The following is a 24,317-nucleotide window of genomic DNA, read 5'->3' on the forward strand; positions in this document are numbered from 1 at the left end:
ATTTAGGTTGTGCTAATGACCTAAATATAAAAGGTAAAACTTTAAAATATTTAAAAGAAAAGAAAGTATTTTTTTATCTCAGGTTTTGTAAAGAGTTTTTAAAACAGGAAAAACCTAGACTATAATGAAAAAGATTGGAGACTCACTAAATTGAAGAAGTTTATTAAAATTATTTAATTTCTATTTTTTAAACTACATGTTTTATATATAATCATTTATTTTATTTAAAAAAAATGCTAAAGTAGCTACATGTGTACCAAGACTCAGATTAAGAATAACAACATGACGGGTTGCTGATGTGACCTAGCAGGTTAAGTTACCACCTGCATTCCATATGGGTGCCAATTCGAGTCCTGGCTGCTCTGCTTCCAATCCAGTTCCCTGCTAATGTGCCTAGGAAAGCAGCAGAGGATGGTGTGGGTACTTGGGCCCCTGCTACCCGAGTGGGAGACCCAGATGAAGCTCCTGGCTCCTGGCTTTGGCATGGCCCAGCCCTAGCCGTGCAGCCATTTGGAGAGTGAACCAGCAGATGGAAGATTGATGTCTCTCTCTCCTTCCTCTCTCTCTCACCCTTCTTTAACTCTGCCTATCAAATAAATAAATACATCTTAAAAAAAAAATAAAAAGATTACCTTTTCTTTCTTCTTGTTCAGATTATTACTGTATGTGTATCATTCCAGTCTTTTTGCTTTTTTACATATGTTTACATCTCTGAGCACTATATGTTGTTTTGGATATTTTAAACTTTATATAACTGAACTCACGCTGCATGAATTCTACTACCTAATTTACTTAACATTGTATCGTTACAATGTTAAGTAAATTTAACAATACAATGTTAAGTAAATTTCACTCTTTTTTTTTTTTTTTTTTTGACAGGCAGAGTGGACAGTGAGAGAAAGAGACAGAGAGAAAGTTCTTCCTTTGCCGTTGGTTTACCCTCCAATGGCCGCCGTGGCCGCGTGGCAGCCGGCGCACCGCGCTGATCCGAAGGCAGGAGCCAGGTGCTTATCCTGGTCTTCCATGGGGTGCAGGGCCCAAGCACTTGGGCCATCCTCCACTGCCTTCCCGGGCCACAGCAGAGAGCTGGCCTGGAAGAGGGGCAACCGGGACAGAATCCGGCGCCCCGACCGGGACTAGAACCCAGTGTGCCGGCGCCACTAGGCAGAGGATTAGCCTGTTAAGCCATGGCGCCAGCCCACTCATGATTTTTTTTAAAGATATATTTATTTATTTATTTGAAAATGACAGTTACAGAGAGAGAGAGAGAGAGAGAGAGAGATCTTCCATCTGCTGGTTTACTCCCCTAATGGCTGCAATGGTCCACAGCTGGGCCAGACCAAAACCAGGAGCCAGGAGCTGCTTCCGGATCTCTCCCACAAGGGTACAGGGGCCCAAGTACTTGGTCCATCCTCCATTAAACAGGTGTATTAGCAGGGAGCTGGATCAGAAGTGGAGTAGCTGGGACTTGAGCTGGCACCCACATGAGATGCCAACATCACAACACCAGCCCCTCATGCATAATTGAATATATATATACATATATATATAGTTTTTTGTTTTTACCATTGTATATCATTTTGTTTTGGATTTATTCATCCCAGGAGTTTCAAATGCAAAATAGAGGCAAGTATTTGGCATAGAAGTCAGAGATGTGAAGATGCCATTTGGGGGCCCAGCGCCATGGCTCACTTGGTTAATCCTTTGCCTGTGGCACTGGCATCCCATATGGGCATCGGGGTCTAGTCCCAGTTGCTCCTCTAACGGTCCAGCTCTCTGCTGTGGCCTGGGAAGGCAGTGGAAGATGGCCCAACTGCTTGGGCTCCTGCACCAGTGTTGCAGTTGATTTCTCAACAATGTTGCAGTGGATTCCTTTCTGAGAGGAGCGTGGTGGGGGCAAGAGGCGTGGAGTCACCACACAGACCCCGGGAGTCGGGTGAAAGCAGGCTTGAGGCCAGCAGCCCGCAGACTCGTTTATTTCAGTTGGTACAACAGCTTATATAGCCAAGACCAGCCAAACCGGTCAAGGGGCGATCTATGCCCCAACCAGTCACAGCCTGTTGCCAAGCAGGCTACATTGCCAGGTGGGATTCAAAGCCATCCAATCACAGCCTGTTGCCAGGCAGGCTACATTGCCAGGTGGGATTCAAAGCCATCCAATCACAGCCTGTTGCCAGGCAGGCTCCGTTGCCAGGTGGGTTTCAAAGCCATTCCTGAGTAACTGACGCTTGCTTGCCAGTGGCCACCTTGGCATGGCCTTCTCATTCCACCACACACCCGCATGGGAGACCAGGAGGAAGCACCTGGCTCCTGGCTTCGGATCCGCATAGCTCTGTCCGTAGTGGCCATTTTGGGGGGTGAATCAGTGGGAGGAAGACCTTTCTCTCTCTCTCTCTCTCTCTCTCTCACTCTCACTCTCACTGTCTAACTCTGTCAAATTAAAAAAAAAAAAGTGATAAATAGCAGCTCCATAGTTGGCTGCAGAGAATAACCATTGCTTTGGGTAGATTTACAGTGATAAATGTCTGAAGAGAACACCAATAGTGAGAACTAAGGAGTAGGTGATGGAAAGGGTTGTGTTGTTTTAGACTAATCAGGGAAGGCTGCTCTGAGGGAGTCACATGAGTCATCACCTAGGCAAAGGAGCAAATCATGCTTCTAGAAAAAGGGTATCCAGGCTGACTGAACAGTCGGGGTAAGATGTAAGATTATGCTTGTTTAGTCACAGAAACAGCAGGATTAATGTGGCTGGATCAGAGTGAACAAGAACCAGAGTGGTAGGAAATGAGGTCCGTGGGATAGACAGAGACCAAGTCTTGTCTGATCTTACCGTCCATGCTAAGAAATTTGGAGTTGGGGCTGGCACTGTGGCGTAGCAGGTAAAGCCACCACCTGCTGTGTCCCATATGGGCACCAGTTTGTGTCCTGGCTGCTGCTTTTCAGATCTAGCTCTCTGCTATGGCTTGGGAAAGCAGTAGAAGATGGCCCAAGTGCTTGGGTCCCTGCACCCATGTGGGAGACCTGGAAGAAGCTCCGGACTCCTGGCTTCAGATTGACGAAGCTCTGGCCGTTGTGGCCACTGGGGTGTGAGCCAGTGGATGGAAGACCTCTTTGCATCTGCCTCTCTGTAACTCTGCCTTTCAAATAAATAAATGGGTCTTTGAAAAAAAAGCAAAAGAAATTTGGAGTTAATTTCAAATGGAAGAAGGAGATATGACCAGCCTTAATTTTTAATGCTTTAATCAAATTTTACATATTTATATATTTTTGTATATATTATATATTATATTGTATATTATATATCTTATATATTATATTTGAGAGATAGAGCTCCCATCTGCTGATCCACTCCCAAAATAACTCAAAACAGCTTGGAGGAGGCCAGACCTGGAACCAGGAGCCCAGGAACTCAATCCAGGTCTTATATGTAGGTAGCAGGGACCCAATCACTTGAACTGTCACCACTGCCTCTAAGTAAAGACTCAACTCCAGGTATTACAATATGAAATGTGTTTAAAAAAAAATGAGGGGCCGGCACTGTGGCTCAGTAGGTAAAGCCGCCACTTGCAGTGCCAGCATCCCATATGGGCATTGGTTCGAGTCCCAGCGGCTGCACTTCCAATCCAGCTCTCTGCTATGGCCTGGGAAAGCCATAGAAGATGGCCCAAATTCTTGGGACCCTGCTCCTGTGTGGGAGTCCCAGAAGATGCTCCTGGCTCCTGGCTCCTCTGATCGGCGCAGCTCCAGCCGTTACAGCCAACTGGGGAATGAACCAGCGGATGGAAGACCTCTCCCCCCTCCCCCCACCTCTGCCTCTCTGTAACTGTGCCTTTCAAATAAATAAAATAAATCTTTTTTAAAAAAAATATGGAGGCCGGTGTCGCAGCTCACTAGGCTAATCCTCCGCCTGCGGCGCCGGCACCCCAGGTTCTTGTCCTGATTGGAGCACTGGATTCTGTCCCGGTTGCTCCTCTTCCAGGCCAGCTCTCTGCTGTGGCCCAGGAGTGCAGTGGAGGATGGCCTAAGTGCTTGGGCCCTGCACCTGCATGGGAGACCAGGAAGAAGCTCCTGGCTTCGGATCGGCACAGTGCAGGAAAAACAGTGGAAGACAGCCCAAGGATTTGGCCCCTACTACCCAAGTGGGAGACCCTGGCTTTGGCCTGGCCCAACCCTTTTTGTTGTAGCCATTTGGTGAGTAAACCAGCAGATATAAGATCTCCCTTTCTCTGTCTCTCCCTCTTTCTGTAACTCTATCTAATCTTTAAAAAAAGGAATTGTTGAGCCGTAATGCCAGTGATGTTCCAGTGAAGGAGGGAGTGTTGATAATGAGGAGACCAGATTCAAGAGCCACGTTCTGGGGCCCTATAACAAGTACAAGTCAGGAAGAGGAGATTTATTTAAGTTTTCTTAAAAGTTTAAATAGGAAAATAGACTAAGAGTTTTTACATGGACAGTTTAGGAACACTTGATTGTTGGGGTTGTGTTAAGTAGATTAGAATGGAACATTCCAGAGGAAGTGAGACTATTTGGATTCTGCTATGTCTTCAGTCAGTGAAGCTGAGGAGAGGGATCTGAGATGTGTTTAGAAATGATCTGTGATGTAGAAGGTGAAGTTTCTCATTTGGACAATTTGATGGATGATGGTGATTTAGAAAGCTGCAGGAAGAAGGAGTAAGGATAGCTAAGAGGTGGGTAATTACTAGCTTTGTGCTTGTGGTATGGAGTTTGTGGATATCTAGAAGTTTAGTGAGTTAGGCATGTGGATTTGGAGTTCATTCATTCAAAAAATGCTTATTGAGCACTTGCTATTTTCCAGGAACTATTTTAGATGTTGGAGATACAGTAGTGAACAAAAACAGGCAAAATACCTGTCCACAATACCAATATATATATGTGTGTGTGTGTGTGTGTGTGTGTACTTCTCAGAGGCGCTTCCTCCTGGTCTCCCATGCGGGTGCAGTGCCCAAGCACTTGGGCCATCCTCCACTGCCTTCTTGGGCTACAGCAGAGAGCTGGCCTGGAAGAGGAGCAACCAGGACTAGAACCTGGAGCCCATATGGGATGCCGGCACCACAGGCGAAGGATTAACCAAGTGAGCCGCAGCGCCGGCCCCAGACTTCTTTTCTGCAGAGATTAATTTCATGGGATTCTTCCAGCAAGACACCTTTCTGTATGAGGCATTGTGTTCATTGACAGTTTTCATTAGCTAATTTAGGATCATCCCCCTGATACCTGTAGAGAGTAATGAGACTGTGACTAACAGCTGAAGTACTATTTATTCTGCCTTTACAATGTCAGATTATGTTTTATTTTTTAAAAAAGATTTATTTATTTGAAAGACTGACAGAGATCTTCCATCCAATGGTTCACTCCCCAAATGCTGCAACAGCCAGGCCAAACCAGGAGTCCAGAAATCCATCTGGGTCTCTCACGTGGGTGGCAAGAACCCAAGTACTTGGGTCATCATCTGCTGCTTCTCGGGCACTTTTTTTTTTTTTTTTTTTTTTTTTTTTTATTTTTTTGACGGGCAGAGTGGACAGTGAGAGAGAGAGAGACAGAGAGAGAAAGGTCTTCCTTTTTGCCGTTGGTTCACCCTCCAATGGCTGCTGCGGCCAGCGCTCTGCGGCCGGCGCATCATGCTGATCCGAAGCCAGGAGCCGGGTACTTCTCCTGGTCTCCCATGGGGTGCAGGGCCCAAGCACTTGGGCCATCCTCCACTGCACTCCTGGGCCATAGCAGAGAGCTGGCCTGGAAGAGGGGCAACCAGGACAGAATCCGGCGCTCCAACTGGGACTAGAACCTGGTGTGCCAGCACCGCAAGGTAGAGGGCCTGTTGAGCCGCGGCACCCGCCATTCTCGGGCACATTAACAGGAAGCGGGAGCAGAACCAGCAATCTCAGGCATTCTGTCACAGGATGTGGGTGTCGGAAGCAGCAGCTTTTAGCCCACTGTACCACAGTGCCTGCCCCCCTTTTTTTTTTATTTGTATCAGCCACTTTTACATGTTCAAATTCTTCATTACTATTGCTATTTCATTTATTTATAAGACATCTATTCAGTGCTTCCATGTATAGAACAAAGTGCTGACCTCAGATCTATAGCATGGGAGGTCAAATGGAACTTTACACAAATGAACACCCTGTGTTTTGGCTTTTAAATCATTACAGCCCATATTAACCCCTTATTTTCTAATTCTTTTTATACTTGCTCTTGCAGGATTGACACTTCATTAATTTGACTTCCCAGTTAGAATCTGTTTCCTTTTTCTTTGTTTTCTTTATTTTTTTCCTAAGGTTTATTTTATGGCTGGCACTGTGGCTCACTAGGCTAATCCTCCACCTGCAGCGCCAGCACCCTGGGTTCTAGTTCTGGTTGGGGCACCGGGTACTAGTCCTGGTGCTCCTCTTCCAGTCCAGCTCTCTGCTGTGGCCTGGGAAGGCAGTGGAGGGTGGCCCAAGTGCTTGGGCCCTGCACCTGCTTGGGAGACCAGGAGAAGTACCTGGCTCCTGGCTTCGGATTGGCGCAGCGTGCCGGCCTTGGCAGCCATTTGGGTGGTGAACCAACAGAAGGAAGACCTTTCTCTCTCTCTCTCTCTCTCTCACTGTCTAACTCTGCCTCTCAAATTAAAAAAAAATTTTTTTTTATTTATTTGAAAGAGTCACAGAGAGAGGTAGAGACACAGAGAGAGGTCTTCCGTCTGCTGGTTCACTGCCCAAATGACCACAATAGCCGAAGCTGAGCCCAATCCAAAGCCAGGAGTCAGGTCTGGCATTAGGGAAAAAGCAGACAACTTCAGTCTCAAAAGTGCTTCTCCTAATTTTCATGTTAGCAGGAGGACTTTTTAAAAAGAGAAAGGGGGAGTTTGGGGAGGTTGGGGAAGATAATGGGTTCAGTTGGTTGATTGTCACGCAGGTTCTCATGGTCAGCTTCAATAATCAGCTTGACACCAATTAGGTGGAGCTCCCTTTGATGTAGAGCTGTTGGCTAGAAATTTTTGACCAAGCTGTGGTGTCAATTAAAACTAGGTTTGATGGGATTGGCATTGTGACACTGTGTCAGGCTGCCACTGGGAACACTGGCATCTTGTATCAAAGTGCCAGTTTGAGTTCTGACTGCGCTACTCTGATCCAGCTCCCTGCTGATACATGGGGGAAGGCTGCAGATGATGGCCGAAGTATTTGAGGCCCCTGACATCCATATAGGAGACCAGGGTGGAGTTCCAGGCTCCTAGTTTTGGCCTGGTATAGTGGAGCCCTGGCCATGGCTCTGTTTGGAGAGTTAACCAGCTGATGAAAGATCTTTTTCCTCTCTCTGTCTCCCTCTCTCTCTGTAACTCTTTCAAAGAAATAAAACAAAATCTTAAAAAAAAAAAAAAAAAAAAAAACCACCAAAACCTGGTTGTAAATTTCTTGCTTACCTGAGGTCTAGATCTTGTAGTCAATGCCTGGAGTTGCTTTTTTTGTTTGTTTGTTTTTAAGATTTATTTGAAAGGCAGAGCAAGAGAGAGAGAGAGAGAGAGAGAGAGAGAGAGAAATCTTTTATCCACTGATTTACTCCCCAAAAGGCTGCAACGGCCAGGGCTAGACCAGGCTGAAGCCAGAAGCCTGGAACTCTAGCCTTGTCTCCCTGATGGGTGACAAGGGCCCAGGTACTCAAGCCATCATCTGTTGCTATCCCAGGTGCAGTTGCAGGGAGCTGGATTGGAAGTGGATTGAATAGCTGGAACTTGAGCTGTTGCTCCAGTATGGAATGCTGGCATCTCAAACACTGGCTTAACCTGCTGCACCACAATGCTGGCTCCAGTGTCTGGAGTTTCTAAGCAAGCATTATTTATCTGTTGAACAAACATTTTGATTAGTCACAAGATCAGCAGTTAGTTTTCGTTCATTAGAATGTGAAAAGGGAAAGGAGGATGTTAACACTTACAGCATCAGTACCTAGAGCATCCCTGGTAAGTGGGAGTTCATGCTGTTGGGCTTGTGCACAGTGTCTGGGGAGGCTGTGACAAGTAATGCCTGGCGTAAACTTGTTGAATCATTTTGTCTGTTGCTGCTTAGGGCCTCTTTCATAGATGTTCTCTGATACACATTAACACGTAATACAGACGTCTTCACAGTTTGAGTCTACTTCTGTGTCCTTCTACATGCCTCTCACCTAAGACTTTCCTGTCCTAATTTCTAGTCTTACTGTTTTCATGACCCTGATCAGCATGTTAGGACATTTGCTTAGGAGTCTGCTTATGTTCTAACCTCAGTCACCTCACTGTCCACACAAACTAGGCGGTCAGGTGTGCTGCCTAAAGCTGTGTGCATTAGGAGGGTTTTCCTTCCCTGCCTTTTACTGTTACCGTCTGAGTGAGGCTATAGTGCAACCACTGTCCATTTCTGGCTTGTACCAGCATGGCCAAACGTATATGCTAAGGGAAGGGCACTGGTGCAACAGTGGAGGATGATTTGAGAGTTTGAGCTGCCAACTCATGCTTGTGCCTTCTAGTCCCCCTTGTGCTTGAACCTAGGTATATCTCTTTTATCTTATGATGGAGTATTGCTGGGTCCATCCTTCTGACTTGTATGTCTTAGAACCCAGGTCATGCTGAGTAGTTGTGGATAAGTGATCACTTGATGAAGTGCTCTGTTTTTACTAGGGCCTGGTAGTATGCCAGAAGGTTTTTATTTTAAGATTTACTTATTTGAATAACAGTGATAGGCGACAAAGAGGGAGAAAGAGATTGAGAGAAAGTGAGCACTATCTTCCACTGACTGGTTCACTCTGCAAATGGCCACAACAGCTGGGTCTGGGCCAGACTGAAGCCAGGAGCCAGGCACTCCATCCAGATCTCCCGTGTGCATGGCAGAGACCCAAATACCTGAACCATTATCTGCTGCCTCCCAGGTGCATTAGCAGGAATGTTGGATGGAAGCAGAGGTGCTGGGACTTAAACTAGCTCTCTGGTATGGAATTGTGGGTGTCCAAAGCAGCAGCTTAACTTGTGCTGCATCGGCAGCCCCATATGAGAAGCTGTTTTGCAAAAGGCTCACCCTTTTCCACTTCTAATGGCATGGACTTGCTGTAGAACCACAGGCATCTGTACTGGTTCTCCCCCTGGGGCTTGCCCTAGTACTCCTTGTACCATTGGTCTGCTTGGTTTTTTTTGCCTCACCACCTAAATCTGCAAAGTCCTTTCCTGGTCTGTCCTACTTTATAACGGTCTGTTTTTGGTGTCACCCACTATAAAGGTCAGAGCTGTGTTTTTTACACGTTGTGCTTCCCTCTTCTTGATGGGACATGCAAAAATGCAACGATTTACCTAGAGGCCTTTATTTCATGCCCCTTACTGCTGGGCCTATAAAAATGTTACTGATGTCATGAGTATTTGAATTTTGTAGCATTTATCTCTCACCCTATGGAGAACATGTGTCTTGTCAAGGCTTTCAGTGTGCTCTCCACCTGTTGTTCATCTGGCCCAGTTAGCATATTATCAGTATAGTGTGATGTTCTGCAGGAAATCTACATGTTCCATAACTCTTAGGACTATATTATGCCAGAGGATGACAGAATGACGTAGTCCTGTAAATGTATGCTGTAATCCATTGTATGTGCGTGTAAATTGTCTCTGATCATGTTTTCTGATAGGAATGTATATTCATTTATTTAGAGTTTATTTCTCTAATCCTTGGCTAACTACCATGCACTTAGGGCTGTGTTGATCTGTTATATAGCAAAGATACCACATCTGGCATGGCAGCTGCAGTTGCAGCTACTATTAAATTGAATTTGCAGTAATCTGCTTTTTGCTTGGGATTTGTTTGGTTTCCACAGGGACTAAACTAAAAAGTGAATTGTGCAACTCTAAGAGTATAGCACTGATTTCTGCCGTTACACTGCCTCTACCCCAGAGATACAGTATTGTTCTGTTTCGTATTTATTATCTTGGCGGGTAGAGTGGGGCAGTCTTAGAGGTTTCCTTCTACTTGGCCTTCCCCAGTGTGTTAACTCTTACCTCACAGTCAAGACCAGAATGGGGGTTGCTCAAATTTCCAAATTTGTCTGTCTCAATTATACATTCAGGGACCACCAGGAAGCCTTTGGAGACCCACTCTGAGCTCTTCTTAACTGGGACTCCATTTACTCCTCACTTCCAGACTCCAGTATCAATGCCAACCTATCTTTAAAACATTAAAATGTTCATTTATTCCCCCCCCCCCCCCCCAGTTCATAGTTACCTAAATGAACAGCTGTACAGCAACTTTGTAATTTGTGTGCCAGTATAGATGGATTGAGACTGGGCAAGAGGTCTCTGGTGTTGCCCACAAAAGCACTGGGGTGCTGCCAGCCCAGGCAAAGAGGGATTAGGACTGAGAGCATGGAATGGGGGACCAGAGCCCTTCCTGAGAAGATGGTGGGAGGTGGAGCACTCAGCACATGCTCCATTTTCCTATCATCCTTCACTTACAGAATTTTAGATAAAATTCTTTTAATTCTCAAACATTTGTATTAATAGCATTTTCCATTATAGAAACTTAAAATTTAGTACCACGTCACATCTTGACAGTACTTCTAATATAATCCAAATAGCCTGATTAGTTGGTGTCTCTATAAGATGAGAGACATAGGTCCTTCGATTTTTTCAGTTGGGCCCCAACTGGAAAAACCAAAGTCCAAGATTTACTGGAAGTTTTAGAGTCCAGATTGTTTGAAACTTTGATTTTTTGAATGCCTGTCAAGAATGCCAAGAAGGCTCAAAATCCAAAATATCTGGTTGAAATAAGATTCCTTAAAATCATGACATAATATAGACCAAATTTGATCGTTGTTACAAGGTGATTATTCAAATCTTTGAAAATAAGCACATATTTAAATAACCCATAGCTCTTAATAAAAATTCAGCTGTTTTTGAACAATTAGAGTTTAACAGACATCAAGTCAAGAAAACATAGTAGATTAACACATTGCTTTAACAGAGCATCAGATTTTAATTCTATGTCAAAGAGAAATTGAGCTTCCTGTGATCTTTTGCTGTGAGGTTTCCTTCCTTTACCTTCTTTCATATTGATGACCATGTTTCTGTGTATAACACATCTTTAAGCATCTTTTGCAGGGCAGGACGGGTGGCAACAAATTCTTTCAATTTCTGTTTGCTGTGAAAGGTCTTTATTTCACCTTCATTCACAAATGAGAGCTTTGCAGGATATAATATTCTGGGCTGGCAGTTTTTCTCTCTTAGTACTTGGGCTATGTCTTGCCATTCCCTTCTAGCTTGTAGGGTTTCTGATGAGAAGTCTGCTTTGAGTCTAATTGAAGATCCTCTGAGAGTAATCTGACGTTTCTCTCTTGCACATTTTAGAATCTTTTCTTTATGGGCCGGTGCCGTGGCTCAACAGGCTAATCCTCCGCCTTGCGGCGCCGACACACCAGGTTCTAGTCCCGGTTGGGGCGCCGGACTCTATCCCGGTTGCCCCTCTTCCAGGCCAGCTCTCTGCTATGGCCCGGGAAGGCAGTGGAGGATGGCCCAAGTGCTTGGGCCCTGCACCCGCAAGGGAGACCAGGAGAAGCACCTGGCTCCTGGCTTCGGATCAGCGAGATGCGCCATCCGCAGCGGCCATTGGAGGGTGAACCAATGGCAAAAAGGAAGACCTTTCTCTCTCTCTCTCTCTCTCTCTCTCTCACTATCCACTCTGCCTGTCAAAACAAAAAAAAATCTTTTCTTTATGTTTCACTGTGGTGAGTTTGATTACAACATGTCGTGGTGAGGACCTCTTTTGGTCATGTTTACTAGGGGTTCTATGAGCTTCCTGTACTAGGATGTCTCTGTCCTTCTCCAGACCCGGGAAGTTCTCTGCAAGTATCTCACTAAAAAGTCTAATGATCTTGTGTTACTAGACATGATAGTTATCTTAATGAGAAAGCCCCAGAGGCCTAAAGGGTTAAATACTTGTAAAATCCTACAGGTGCTTTCAAAAATACTGTGAAGTAAGCAAGTGCCTCTTGTTGGTTGATGAGTTTATAATTTTACACATGGCAACTTAAAGTCTTTTGTCATCCACAGTTATATATGATTTGCTGCTCATAAAACTAAAGCGTTATTGGTTCTATGTTTAGCTGTCCTCCTATAGGTTCCTATGGACTTTTTCCAGCCACTTCTATTGTATTCAATACTTTGGGATGGCTCTGTAAACAGATGAAGCCAATAATGTATTAACAGTACCAACTGAGAGAAAGTATGGTTAACTGAGGTTACTAAAAACAAAAAGCAATTCAAATCAATGGCAATTTACAAAAAGAGTTAAAGATTTTAAAAGCTATTATTAAAATTGCTATATTGGTTTATTATGTTATGTTATATATGTGTACATATTGTATGTCCACATGGGAAAATTCTATTAAGAATTTTATTTTAATTAGCTTATAGATTGTTCATAAATTTAAGCTGCTAAATTTAATCAAAGATACATTTTAATCCGTGTGACCTGAATCTCTGTATCATATGTTTTATACTTGTTGGTAGAAAGAAACTAAAAACATTTTATATGTTTGTGCTTAAGTTTACTGGTTAAACGAACTATACCATGTTAGATATTTAAGAGGTGTTTCCAAATACATGATTCTTAAAATTTATAGAAGGCATTGGACCTTCTGGTAAATGTTTTCTTAAGTTGTTATCTAATGGTTGAAACTGTGATATTGCTATTATATCATGTGATATTGCTATTGTCAGCAAGCGATCTAAGACTTGCTCCCTCATTTCTCTATTCTAAGCCCAACTTGTTCTTTCATTTTTCTATTCTCTTCAAGGTAGGTAACTAATTCTATTATGAAGGAATCTGTAGGATGCACAATTTAATCTTTAGACCTTATAAAAGAGATGGCTAACATTTTTCTGTAATAGTATAGCCAAAATAAGAGCTTAAATAATAATCTCATAGCTAGATTTACTTCGCCATCAGTGAAGTAAACAGTAAGTAGAAAAAACCTCCCTTTCAGACCAAAGGGAAAGAAAGTTTTAAAGTGAGAATATAATTTTCCTCATGGGCATTGTCTACCTTAGAAAAACTACTACAGAACATGCCTGTGACTATAGACTTGTAGTTCAGGCCACCGAAGATTAGAGATGGGACATGGCACTCCCTTGACTTGCATCCTCTGGTCTGCCTTAACAAAAACCAGGAGGAAAAGCAAGCTAGGCATCAGAAGCAATGGGTGGCAGGCCTATTAATGGCTGATCTGTACAGTGATCTGCCCTCAAGGAGACCCAACAGGCCAGTCCACTGCAGTGGCTTTCAATGTGGTAAGCCTGGGCTTCAGCAGAAGTCAGCTTGTGAAGAGCCCTGGCAGCTCTGCCAAGAGTTGGATCACTGGAAATGGACCTGCCCTGGAGTCGAAGGATGCCCAGGTCAGAGCCACAGATCTTATTGGCTCTAAGCTGAAAAGCCCTTCACTCAGCCCAACTTCCAAAGTGACCACTGCAGCTGAGGGGATGGTCAAGTAGGGTCAGCAACATTGCAGGCAGAACTGTAAATTTCTTGTTAGAGATGCCCCCTGCCTTGACCTGGCCAGCTCTCCTCCCAGGCCAGCTAAGTAATGAAAGTCAACAGGGTGCCTTCTCCCAGGTGGTTCACACCTCCCTTAGGATGTACCCCATGTGAAGAGATAGGTCTGGGCCTCTTAACGTACCAGGCCTAAAGCCCACCAGATTATTACCAGGCCCCTTCTGTCAGGTTCTATTTACCTCTCAATGAGAAAACTTAATTGTAGCTTAGACAGCACCTTTCTTAGCTCCTCTAATAATGACTCTGTCCTTTGTTCTAGACCCTGTCTAGCACACTTGGGCCTCATTCCTTTGTAATCATAACCTCTACTCTACCTCCAATGGCTCTACTCCCAACCTGTGTGTACTGATGGTCCTCTTCCCCACTTAATGCTGTATAATAGTTCAGACCTAGTTAATGCCACTCTTAGGATCATTGGTTACTATCCTCACCCTTTTATGACCTTGTCTAAATATGATCAGAGTCGGCGAACTTGGAAGGCTTCCATAACCTTGGCAACTCATGATGAGAGCCTAGGGTGGTTACTGGCGCCATAAACTAGAGTGTCAATTTGTTGGGTCAACAACAGGAGTCACTGTGCACTTGCTCCTCATGTGGGATCTCTGTCCTTAATGTGCTGTACATTGTGATTTAATGCTATAACTAGTACTCAAACAGTATGTTTCACTTTGTGTTTCTATGTGGGTGCAAACTGTTGAAATCTTTGCTTAATATATACTAAATTGATCTTCTGTATATAAAGAGAATTGAAAATGAATCTTGATGTGAATTGAAGGGGAAAGGGAGAGGGAGAGGGGAGGTTTGCGGGTAGGAAGGAAGTCATGGGAGGGGGAAGCCATTGTAATCCATAAGCTGTACATTGGAAATTTATATTCATTAAATAAAAGTTTAAAAAAATTTAGATAAAATTCTAAGAATTTCAAGACTAGGGCAACTGGAGAGTACTCCAAATTACAGGGACCTTCTGATCACCGATGTCCATGGACTCTATAGCATATAAATCTCTCAGAGCTACAAATTTCTCTGGGAATTATTGTAATTTGGTGTTGCAAGTTCCTTTCTTCTGGGCCCTGTCCCTCCTTTGGTTGACAAGTTCAGTCTGAATGTAGCTTAAGTTTTGAAACTGGGCATGGGATCCTGAATTCATTTTTTAAATTTATTTGTTTGAGATGGAGATGTAGAGTTACAGACAGTGAGAGGGAGAGACAGAGAGAAAGGTCTTCCATCCGCTGGTTTACTCCCCAAATGGCCGCAGCGGCCAGAGCTGTGCTGATCCAAAGCCAGGAGCCAGGAACTTCCTCCTGGTCTCCCAAGTGGGTGCAGGGACCCAAGGACTTGGGCCATCTTCCACTGCCTTCCCAGGCCACAGCAGAGAGCTGGATCGGAAGAGGAGCAGCCGGGATTAGAACCAGCACCCATATGGGATGCCAGCGCTACAGGCGGAGGGTTAACCCACTGCACCACGGCTTCAGCTCCTGAATTTATTTTTAAATTGTATAGACAGAGCTCTCATCTGCTGGTTCACTCCTCAAGTGCCTGCAATAGCTGTGCTGTCTCAGGCCAAAGCCCAGGGCTGGGAACTCAATTCTTATCTATCATGGGTAGCAGGCACCCAAGTATGCCCTCAGGTATAGGATGCAGGCATCCCAACTCGTGGGTTAATCACTATGCCCAATGACTGCCCCGGGATCCAGAGTTTTTTGTTGGGGTTATTGCCCTCTGCATCTCAATCTTCCATCCTTCATCAAATAAAATAGTGTTCTTATTGGCTGCTCATCTGTTTTGCCTCAAGTGTCATGTCCTATTACCTGACTCCATAAATCTTTAAGTCATGTCTCTTTGCCACTCTAACCTTGCTGGTCATTATGGTAATTGTGCACACCTGACTGTTTTTTAAAATTTTTATATCAAAGTAACTTTAAAAAAAAAAAGATTTATTTATTTTTTTGGAAGGCAGAGGTTACAGGGAGAGGGAGAGAGCTTCCATCCGCTGGTTCACTCCCCAAATGGCTGCAACAGCCAGAGCTGGGCTGATCTGAAGCCAGGAGTTTTTGCGGGTCTCCCTTGTGAGTGCAGCGACCCAAACACTGGGGCCATCCTCCGCTGCTTTCCCTGGCTCATTAGCAGGGAGTGGGGTTGGCAGTGGAGCAGCTGGGTCTCGAACATGTGCCCATATAGGATGCAGCCCCCCCACCTGACTTCTTATAGTTATTATGGTAACCTGGTCTCCTTTGGAGGGTCCTGTCATGGCCAGTGCTTATCAGTGAGCAATCTTATGGAGGAGAACTTTTTTTTTTTTTAAGATTTTATTTATTTGAGGGGCCAGTGCTGTGGTGCAATGGGTTAAAGCCCCGACCTGTAGCACCAGCATCCCATATGTATATGTGCTGCCAAAGTGAGCACAACCAGCATCCCATATAGATGCTGGTTCAAGTCCCAGCTGCTCCTCTTCCAATCCAGCTCCCTCTGATGGGCCTGGGAAAGAGAGGATGGCCCAAGTCCTTGGGCCTCTGCACCCATGTGGGAGAGCCATTTGGGGAGTGAACTAGGTAATGGAAGACCTCTCTCTGTCTCTACCTATTCTGTAACTCTTTCAAGTAAATCAAATCAAATAAATTTTAATTTAAAAAAGCAAAGATTTTATTTATTTGAGAGGTAGAGTTACAGAGAGAGGGAGAGACAGAGAAAGGTCTTCCTTCTGCTAGTTCACTCCCCAGATGGCTGCAACAGCTGGAACTGAGCCAATCCAAAGCCAGGAAATTCTGGGTCTCCCGCGTGGGTATAGTGACCCAAGCACTTGGGCCATCTTCCAGTGCTTTCCTAGCCATAAGCAGAAAGCTGGATTGGAAGAGGAGCAGCCGGGACATGAACCGGCACCCATATGGGATGCTGGTGCCTCAGGCAGAGGCTCAGCCTACTACATCACAGCGCCAGCCCCTGAAAACAACCATTAAACTTCTTAATGATGCCAGTGCCCCATCATCAGCACATTCCTTTTGGCATTCTCCCACCCTTTCCAAGGGACAAAATTTGAAGGGTTTTCTGACTGGATGTCATGCATCCATTTTAGCATGCTTGCTTCAAGAGTAAAGGGCTTAATTACAAATTACCCGAGAGATCCCATGGCTTTCACATTTGGCTTTCAATTGACTGTTAATCACATTCATGTTTTTGCTATCTCTTTTTGATTCTGTTGTCATTGTAGTTTCAGTTTGTGCCTTATCCTCTTCAAGTAAGTGCCTGATACATTTAATCAACTAGTACATACCTTCCACAAATAGACAAACACTGTTTGCCACTGTTAAAGTTTAAAAATTAGATCGGCACCTTGTGCCAAGAATTGTCAGTGTTAGACATGCCCCAGTGATGGCGTCTTCATTCCATCTAGTCTACTACTGGTTCAACTCCAAAACTCCAGCTTACTCTCAATTTTCTCATAGCCTTCCTTTCAGCAACTGTCAGTAATTTATGTTTTCTACAAAGCAGGCTATGAATTGGAGTTAGTGTTCAGACTTTTTTAGGGAATGCCTTATTATCAAAAAACCACAAGACATGTAGGAAGCTGAATTGGACACATTTGACCGTTGTCTTGATTCGGGGTGAAGGTTGAATATTTACCTTTAGTTAAATTTCTTTTTTTTTTTTTGGACAGGCAGAGTGGACAGTGAGAGAGAGAGACAGAGAGAAAGGTCTTCCTTTGCCGTTGGTTCACCCTCCAATGGCCGCCGCGGTCAGCGCGGTGCTGAGCGATGGCTGGAGCCAGGTACTTCTCCTGGTCTCCCATGGGGTGCAGGGCCCAAGCACTTGGGCCATCCTCCACTGCACTCCCGAGCCACAGCAGAGAGCTGGCCTGGAAGAGGGGCAACCGGGACAGAATGCAGCGCCCCGACCGGGATTAGAACCCGGTGTGCCGGCGCCGCAAGGCGGAGAATTAGCCTGTTGAGCCACGGCACCGGCCTAGTTAAATTTCTTTCAAAACATTTTTGGGTGTCGGGCTGCTTGGGATGTCTGCATTCCACATTCAGGCGCCTGATTTGAGTTTCAGTTCCTCTGCTTCCACTTCCAGCTTCCTGCTGATGCACACCACGGGAGGCAGCAGGTGATGGCTCAAGTACTTGGGTCCCTGCTGCTCCTGTGGAAATTCGGGTTGGATTCTCAGCTCCTGGCTTCAGCCTGGCCCAGCTCTGACTGTTGCAGGCATTTTGGAAGTGAACCTGTGGATGGAAGATTTCTGTCTCTCTGCCTTTCAAATAAATTCTAAAGATTAATTTAAAATTATTGTAAAACTTTTATTTTCATTCTTGAGTTTTCTAACCTGATAGCTGAACTGTTCTCCTGCATCTACAATAACTTCCACTTTTCCTAGGTAAAACCAGTTTCCTCCCTCATTCATACCCCTCGTGTCTTTTCTCAGGTCTTTATGTTAGTTTGTTTTACGTTAAAAACTTGCCTTTTTCCTTACATTCTACCGCATTTAAGGAATAGAAAAGGGGCCTTGAGAAAACTGAGAATGATGCGTTTTTAAAATAAGTGGCTGTAAATGTTGTGTTTTCAGTATTGTATGTGTGTATATCAACCCTGTTAAAATAACTCCCAGTTGGCAGTGTTCCCAGCTAGTAAATTGTACATTTCCAGGATGGTCCAGTTTAAACTATAGTCATTGTTATTGATTGGACTTATTTATATGTAGATATAGATGGATTTTACACTCTAAGTATATCATTTGCCTTTTTCTTTTTTCAGAAATTATACCCCATTTCCCTAAACTGATTAATAGTGACATGGAAGATCCATTTGGTGAGTATCACCTTCATTTTCCTTAGTTAATGATATTTCTGTTTTATCTTTATTGCCATTAAAACTTTGAAAGTAATTTTTTTTTTTTTAAATGTTTGGCATGCTACTCTCCGGAATAGTGGTTTTTCAAACATTTTGTTCACAGGGCCCATTTATACCCAGTTTAAAATTATGTATTCTTTAAAGATTTATTTATTTATTTATTTATTTATTTATTTGAAAGAGTTACAGAGAGGCAGAGGCAGTGAGAGAGAGAGGTCTTCCATAAAGTTCTCTATCTTGATCACATAGTAATTTATATGGACTTCTGTTTGGAAATCTGGTTCTGCTGCTCTTTCAGAAACATATGCTTTGTAGTGTTTCATTAGTACTTGATCAAAGAACAGTAACTTGAAAGTTATCTTACTAGTAGGGATGTATAATATTTCTAGTTAAATTTTGCCTGTATATATTTCTAGCAACATATATACACACGTGTGTGCACGCGTGCACACACACACACATATATATAGAGAGAGAGCTCAACATGAGTAGGGGAATCTAAATCTAGATGAAGATTTAATAATTGCCTTTTTGACTAAAAAGTTAGTTGCTATTTACTGAGCCCTATTTTCCTATTGACTTATTTCAAAGTGAAAGATACATTCTAGGATATCAAATGTTTTAAAACCATATCATAGATTAGGAAATACTTTCCATTAATATATATCAGCACACACCCCCTCCCAAGAAAAAGTAATCAAAGACAGTTTTACTTGAAGAAGCATTTGATTCAATTCCTTTTTAAACCAGTGGAATTTGAGGAGTTATACTAAAGATGTTACCAAAATTCTCTTCTGCTCTTGCCCAGTTGCTGTTGATGACTGAGGTGAAGCTCTGAGCTCTTGGTACTAGTAATCAGTTCAAGTTAGTAGTTTCTGTTTTGCTTCAAGAAGACTGCTGCTGACAGCCTTGCAAGATCAGAACTACTTCTGAATCTAGGTGACTAATCTTTAGGACTTGACTTTTCTTTCTCTGAAGGATAGGTTAAAAAATTATATTGGGGCTGGCACTGTGGCGAGGCGGGTAAAGCTGCTGCCTGCAATGCCGGCATCCCATATGGACACCTGTTCAAGTCCCAGATGCTCCACTTCCAATCCAACCCTCTGCTGTGGCCTGGGAAAGCAGAGGAGGATGGCCTAAGTCCTTGGGCCCCTGTGCCCATGTGGGAGACCCATAAGGGGACTCCTGGCTCTTGGCTTCAGATCAGTGTAGCTCTGGCCATTGCAGCTATTTGGGGAGTGAACCAGCAGATGGAAGATATCTGTCTTGATCTCTCTCTCTCTCTCTCTTTTTTTTTCTCTCTCTCTGTGCCTCTGCCTCTCTGTAACTCTGCCTTTCAAATAAATAAATGTATGTTTTATTTTTTTAAAAAAAGGATTATATTTAGTTCATTGACCAGATCTTCAGTTGAACACTAGAGGGCAGTAAATTGCTCATAATCTGTAGTTTTCATTACCAGGTTAATTCCAGAGGTGATAATTTATGAATTATTTGGCAAACTGAGTTAATTTTTGGTGCTTGGTGACAAATTCTAAAGTACATGTCCATATGATAGACTAGAATGATGCATGACCTCAAAAGTTTTTGTGTTTTTTTTTTTTTTTTTTTTTTTTTTTTACTAGAAACTTGTTTTCTTTTTGACTGACATCTTTACCTCACCAAACTTAAGTATAGGGTAAGCATCCCTAATCTGAAATACTCCCACATCTGAAATTTTTGAGGGTCAACATAATGCTATAAGTGGGAATTTCACTCTTGACTGACCTCATGACGAGTTCTAGTCAAAACCTAAGTGCGTGGCTGGCGCCACGGCTCACTTGGCTAATCCTCCACCTGTGGCGCCGGCACACCGGGTTCTAGTCCCGGTCGGGACGCCAGATTCTGTCCCGGTTGCTCCTCTTCCAGTCCAGCTCTCTGCTGTGGCCCGGGAGTGCAGTGGAGGATGGCCCAAGTGCTTGGGCCCTGCGCCCGCATGGGAGACCAGGAGAAGCACCTGGCTCCTAGTTTCAGATCAGTGCAGCACGCCGGCCGTAGTGGCCATTTGGGGGGTGAACCAACGGAAAGAAGACCTTTCTCTCTGTCTCTCTCTCTCTCTCTCTCACTGTCTAACTCTGCCTGTCAAAAAATAAAAATAAAAAAATAAAACCTAAGTGCACTAGAAATATTGTATGAAATAACCTTCATTGGGCAGGTTACGTCACTGCTTGGGATGCCCTCATCCCATATTGGAGTGCATGGTTTGAGTGCTGGTGTCTTCTTTTCTGATCTAGCTTCCTGCTAATGTGCACCCTGGGAGAGAGCAGATGATGGCTCAAAAATTACTTGGAGGGGCCGGTGCTGTGGCTTAGCGGGGAAAGCTGCCACCTGTGGAACTCCATCCAATATGGCTTAATCTGCTCTACCGTAACACCATGCCTTCTTTGTTTTAGATCCTCTCCATTTCATCTTATTTTAAAGGGACCTAGGTAAAATACAATGAAAGTAGAACTTGTTAATCTGTGTTCTCATATACTACCAGTTAAAAGAAAAACTATAATGGCTGCCCAATACTTACATGCTGGGTAAAGATGGAGTCCAGAGAGGATGTACTTTAAATTTATGCTACTCTGGTGGTTCACACTCCACTGCTTCTTTCTTCCTCTCTTCTCAACTGTGTATTAACAGCCACTGTCCCCACAGCATGCCACAGAAAAAGGGACTGAAATAATGACATATCATTCTTTTTAGATTTATTTATTTGAAGGCAGAGTTACGAAGAGAGAGGAAGAGACAGAGAGAGAAACCTTCTATCTGCTGGTTCACTCCCCAAATGGCTGCAATGACCAGGGCTAGGCCAGGACACAACCTGGAACCAGGAGCTTCTTCCAGGTCTCCCACGTGGGTGCATGGGCTCAAGTACTTGGGCCATCCTCCACTGCTTTCCCAAGCACATTAGCAGGGAGCTGGATTGGAGTAGAGTAGCTGGGACTAGAACTGGTGCCTGTATGGGATGCCAGCATTGCAGGCAGCAGCTTAACCCACTACTCTGCAATGCCAGCCCCTACATATCATTTGTTTTAAAATATGGAATTATGATTTACTTCTAAAGATTTGGGAGTAGGAGAGGCTCTGTATACTAATTGCCCTCCCAAAATACTTTAAATTACCTGGCTTCTACATTAAGTTCCTATGTATCTTCCTTTCTATAGACATGAACACAGTTTGCTTAAAAATATTTTGAGGGAGTTTGTCTTTGATGTGGTAAGTATTTATTGAAATATAAATTATTAGGGGCTGGCGCTGTGGCATAGCGGGTAAATCTGCCTGCAGTGCCTGCATCCCATATGGGCGCTGGTTCGAGTCCCAGCTGTTCCACTTCCAATCTAGCTCTCTTCTATGGCCTGGGAAAGCAGTAGAAGACTTGGGCCCCTGCACCCGTGTGGGAGTCCTGGAAGAAGCTCCTGGATCCTGGCTGGCTTCGATCGGCACAGCTCCAGCCATTGAAGCCATCTGGGGAGTAAGTGAATGGAAGACCTCTCTCTCTCTCTCTCTGCCTCTCCTTCTCTCTCTGTGTAACTCTGACTTTCAAATAAATAAATAAATCTTTAAAAAAAAGAAATATAAATTATTAGCATGACTTCTGAACTTAAAGCTAGTTGTGGAGCTGGCATTATGGGGCAGTGGGTTAAGCTGCCACCTGTGACACAAGCATCCCATATGAGTACCAGTTTTGAGTCTCAGCTGTTCCACTTTTGATCCAGCTCACTGCTAGTGTGCCTGGGAAAGCAGTAGAAGCTGCCCCAAGAACTTGGACCCCTGCTACCTATATGGGAGACCTGGATGGAGTTCCAGGCTCCTGGCTTTACTCTGGTCTAGCCCCAGGGATTGTGGCCATCTGGGGAGTGAACCAGCTGATAGAATATCTCTCCCTCTCTCTCTGCAGCTCTGCCTTTCAAATAAATAAATCTTTAAGGAGAGGGGAAAAAAAAAAGCTAGTTTACATATACTTAGTGTCTTTTTAACCAATACCAGTGAATGTTTTTTGTTTGTTTATTTTTAAGATTTACTTATTTGAAAGGCAGAGAGAGAGAAAGAGATCTTCGATCCACTACAGCTGGAGCTGGGCCAGGAGCGTGGGACTGTCATCCAAAGTCTTCCATTTGGGTGGCAGGAGCCAAGTGCTTGGGCTATCCTCTGCTGCTTTCCCCAGGCACATTAGCAGGGAGTTGGACTGGAAGCAGAGCAGCCTGGACTCAAACCAGCATTCTGATATGAGATGCTGATGTTGCAAGCCCCAACATAATGTGCTGTGTCACAACACCAACCCACTCCCCACCCCAAGATTTGTTTGTTTATTTCAAAGGCCGAGTGCGAGAGAATTTTCTTACCTGCTTTTGACTCTCCAGTCAATATGACAGGCTGAAGCCAGGAGCCCAGAACTTAGTCTGAGTCTCTCACATGTGTGGCAGGGACCCAGTTATTTGAGCCATAGTGGAGAAGCTGGGACTCAAACCAGCACTCCAGGATGGGATGCAGGCATCCGAAGCAGTGACTTAACCTGCTGCACCATGATACCAGTCCCCAGTCTCCTTTGGATTAAAGTTTGTATTATATAGGATATATGAGAAACCATTTGCTCAGGTAGTACATAGAGCATTACTTTTTTTTTAAACGAATTTACATCCAGACCGAATTTATTCAGAGAAAATAAATCCGCAGAGGTGGGTGACCAAATGCCTGCAAATACAGGATGGAACACGTGCCAGAAGGCCAGGACATTACTTTCTAAACAAAATTTTCTTTCTTTCTTTTTTTTTTTTTTTTAAGATTTATTTACTTATTTGAAAGTCAGAGTTACACAGAGAGAGGAGAGGCAGAGAGAGAGGTCTTCCATCTGCTGGTTCACTCTCCAATTGGTCGCAATGGCTGGAGCTGTGCCAATCCAAAGCCAGGAGCCAGGAGCTTCTTCTAGGTCTCCCACAGGGGTGCAGGGGCCCAAGCACTTGGGCTGTCCTCCACTACTTTCCCAGGCCATAGCAGAGAGCTGGATCAGAAGTGGAGCAGCCGGGACTTGAACCGGTGCCCATATGGGATGCTGGCACTGCAGGTGGCGGCTTTACTTGCTATGCCACAGCACTGCCCCCTAAACAAAATTTTCTTATTCTATGTCTGAATCTGTAAATAGTTATGTTGTAAAGGGTATGTTTTTCTAGCTGTTAACAACATTTCTTAAGGAGACATGATTAAGATTAATGAATTTACTTCAAAGTTTAGAGGAAAAAAATTTGTAATCCTATGTTGTTACTACTTGAAGTTCAATATATTCCAATAACGTGGTCCTTCCCTCCTTCCTCTTTAAGAATGAAGGGTAAAATATGAACTTAATTAGTTTTGAGATCCTTAGAGTGTAGGAGATAAATTCCTCTGGAATTAAATGATGCCTGAAGTATTAGTTCCATAGTTTCCTCCGTGGTGTTGGTTAGAAGTTTTGTTTTTAAGATTTGTTTATTTATTTATTTGAAAGAGTGTCAGAAAGGGAGGGACAGAGACAGAGATCTTGCATCTGCTGATTCACTCCCCAAAAGGCTGCAGCATCCAAGCTGGGCCAAGCTGAACCGAGGAGCCAGAAACTCCATCTGGGTCTCTCACATGGGTGGCAAGGGCCATCATCTGCTTGGGCCATCATCTGCTGCTTTCCAAGGCACATTAGCAGGAAGATGGATAGAAGCAGATGGCTAGCACTGGAACAGGCACCGTATGGGACATGGGATGCTGGTGTTGCAAGCAGTGGTTTAATCTGATTAGAAATTTAATGTAACATTATTATATTATATATTAAATATTCTCTGTCATCTTTGTTCCTGATAATAATATACACTGAAAATAAGGTCTTTTTCACTATTACATCCTACTCCCCAACAGGAAGGATACAATACAAATATGTTTGTTTTT

The 24,317-nt window shown here is 43.9% G+C and overlaps 1 protein-coding gene across 13 annotated transcripts in view; it reads left to right on the forward strand.

Moving 5' to 3' along the window:
• Positions 1 to 24,317, forward strand: part of LOC133759570 (mediator of RNA polymerase II transcription subunit 18) — a 187,565-nt gene that overhangs the window by 78,705 nt on the left and 84,543 nt on the right. For 7 of the 13 annotated variants that reach the window (XM_062190764.1, XM_062190765.1, XM_062190771.1 and 4 more), the window contains one exon: positions 18,291 to 18,344. In XM_062190764.1, coding sequence (XP_062046748.1) covers positions 18,291 to 18,344 — 54 coding nt within the window. Of the gene's footprint in view, positions 1 to 18,289; positions 18,345 to 21,778; positions 21,883 to 24,317 lie in introns of those variants that run through there. The other 6 variants (XM_062190762.1, XM_062190763.1, XM_062190760.1 and 3 more) reach the window with 3 other exon arrangements.

Source organism: Lepus europaeus, chromosome 5, assembly GCF_033115175.1.
Source record: "Lepus europaeus isolate LE1 chromosome 5, mLepTim1.pri, whole genome shotgun sequence".
Taxonomy (NCBI): domain Eukaryota; kingdom Metazoa; phylum Chordata; class Mammalia; order Lagomorpha; family Leporidae; genus Lepus; species Lepus europaeus.